This window comes from Corvus brachyrhynchos, unplaced genomic scaffold (genome assembly GCF_000691975.1).
Source record: "Corvus brachyrhynchos isolate BGI_N302 unplaced genomic scaffold, ASM69197v1 scaffold706, whole genome shotgun sequence".
Lineage (NCBI taxonomy): Eukaryota > Metazoa > Chordata > Aves > Passeriformes > Corvidae > Corvus > Corvus brachyrhynchos.
In genome coordinates, this window is record NW_008238371.1 from 61294 (window position 1) to 63201 (window position 1908).

At 64.3% G+C, this 1908-nt stretch overlaps 1 protein-coding gene across 1 annotated transcript in view; it reads right to left on the reverse strand.

Moving 5' to 3' along the window:
* Positions 1 to 1908, reverse strand: part of KCNH2 (potassium voltage-gated channel subfamily H member 2) — an 18241-nt gene that overhangs the window by 3971 nt on the left and 12362 nt on the right. Inside the window, 2 exon segments of the mRNA XM_017736304.1 lie at positions 323 to 937; positions 1102 to 1163. Of these exon segments, the coding sequence (XP_017591793.1) occupies positions 323 to 937; positions 1102 to 1163 (677 nt within the window).

Below are 1908 nucleotides of genomic sequence, written 5' to 3' on the forward strand. Positions count from 1 at the left end.
TGTCTGGGGGATGGGAAAAACGGGGGGGTTGACAGTGAAGAGACACCCTCAGAACCCCGACAGGGTGGAGGGCCCCTGCCCTAAGCCAGGCACCTCCATTCTGTGAGTCTGTCCCTGCCCCAGGTGCCCCCCAGGGCAAAGGTGTCTGGGGAGGGAGGAAAGCGGGGTCACCAGGACAGCGGTGGCAGAGAATTCCCACAGACCCCTGGAAGGGCAGAGGGTGCCATGAGCCCCTGTCCCCTCTCCTCATATCAGCCCCAGGCGCCTCCAGTCCCCCCACCCAGAGCAAAGGTGGTCTGGGATGGAGGTGCAGGGGAGTCACCAGGGGCACTGGTGGTGTCCTGGCCTGGGGGTTCCCAGCACCCAGGGAACAGCACCCACCACACCAACACCCACCCCAGCACTGGGGGCACAGGTGGGACCCCCAAACACAACCCCCAGCACCAAAACAGCACTGCCCAGCCAGGGCACAGCCTGGCTGGCGCCATCTCATCCTGTGTCCCCTGCTCACCTCCTCAGAGCCAGAGCCGAAGATGAGCAGGTCGAAGGGGATGGCGGCCACCATGTCGATGAGGAACCAGCCCTTGAAGTAGTGGATGGCGATCTTGGCGGGGTGGCTCACCACCTCCTCGTTGGAGTTGACGTAGGTGGTGCGGAAGTTAATGAGGATGTCGATGATGAACATGATGTCCACAATGAGGTCCACGACGTTGAGGGGGCTGCAGGAGTACCCGCAGTGGTGGCGCTGGGCCTCCTCGGAGTCACTGAGCAGGAAGGCGGCCGAGTAGGGAGTGAAGATGGCCGTGTAGATGACCAGCAGCAGGATCAGCCAGTCCCACACGGCCTTGAAGGGGCTGTAGTGCAGGATGGTCCAGCGGTGGATGCGTGGCGCCTGCAGCTTGTACTCGGGGAGCACATCGGCACCCAGGGACAGCACCTGGGGCAGGGGAGACACGGGGGGTCACTCCTGCACCCCAACACCCCACCGGATTTAGCCCCTCAGACCCCAGACCCCAGCCAATGTGGTGCCTAGGGATGTGGGTTGGTGGCTTTGGCCACGGTGGATCAGTGCTGGACCCAATGGTTTTAGAGGTCCTTTACAACCTCAACAGTTCTGTGACTCTCTGGGGTGAGGTGGGACCCCAGCATGGTCCAGGAGGGGTCTGGGGGGGCCACAGGGGGAGCTCGGACCCCCAGCCTGTGGAGAGGTGGGGACCTGGGTCAGGGGTGTGGGGTCAACACTGGATCTGATGGTCTTAAAGGTCCTTCCCAAAATCAATGGTTCTGTGGCTCTGGGGGTGCAGAGGGAGCCCAGCACAGGCGATGGGGGGTGCAGGGACACCACCATGTGTGACATGGGGGACAGCTGGAGGGCATGGGGGACAAAGCCCCCCCACACACACCACAGAGCTGCCCCACAACCCCCTCCTGCCCCACGAATACCACCAGGGCAGTTCCCACCCCAAACACTCAGGGACATGATGCTGCCCTGTGCCCCAGCTCTGGCCCCCCAGCTGTGGCCATCCCCAGCATCCCCATCAGGGGGCACGGCCTCCCCTGGCACTTCCACCTGGGGAGCACAGACCCCTCCACTCATCCCAGTCCCCCTGCAGAACACCTGGACATCCTGGGGGCACAACTCAGGGATCTTTGGGGGGGTCTTAGCCATCCTCGGGGGTGCCTGGGGGTGGTCCACAGGGTCCATCATCATGCACAGCCCCACGGCAAGGGTGAGAGGCAACAGGGGCTGACCCACAGCCCCCCCCTCCAGCAGCCACAGCCTCCCGTCTGCCCTATGGGGGGTCACTGTCCCCCTGCACTCCCTGGGGGTCCCATCGCCCCTCCGTGCCCATCGTGGGGCTGCTGCAGCACAGGGAGGGGATGGGCACCATCACCCCTCACCCCATC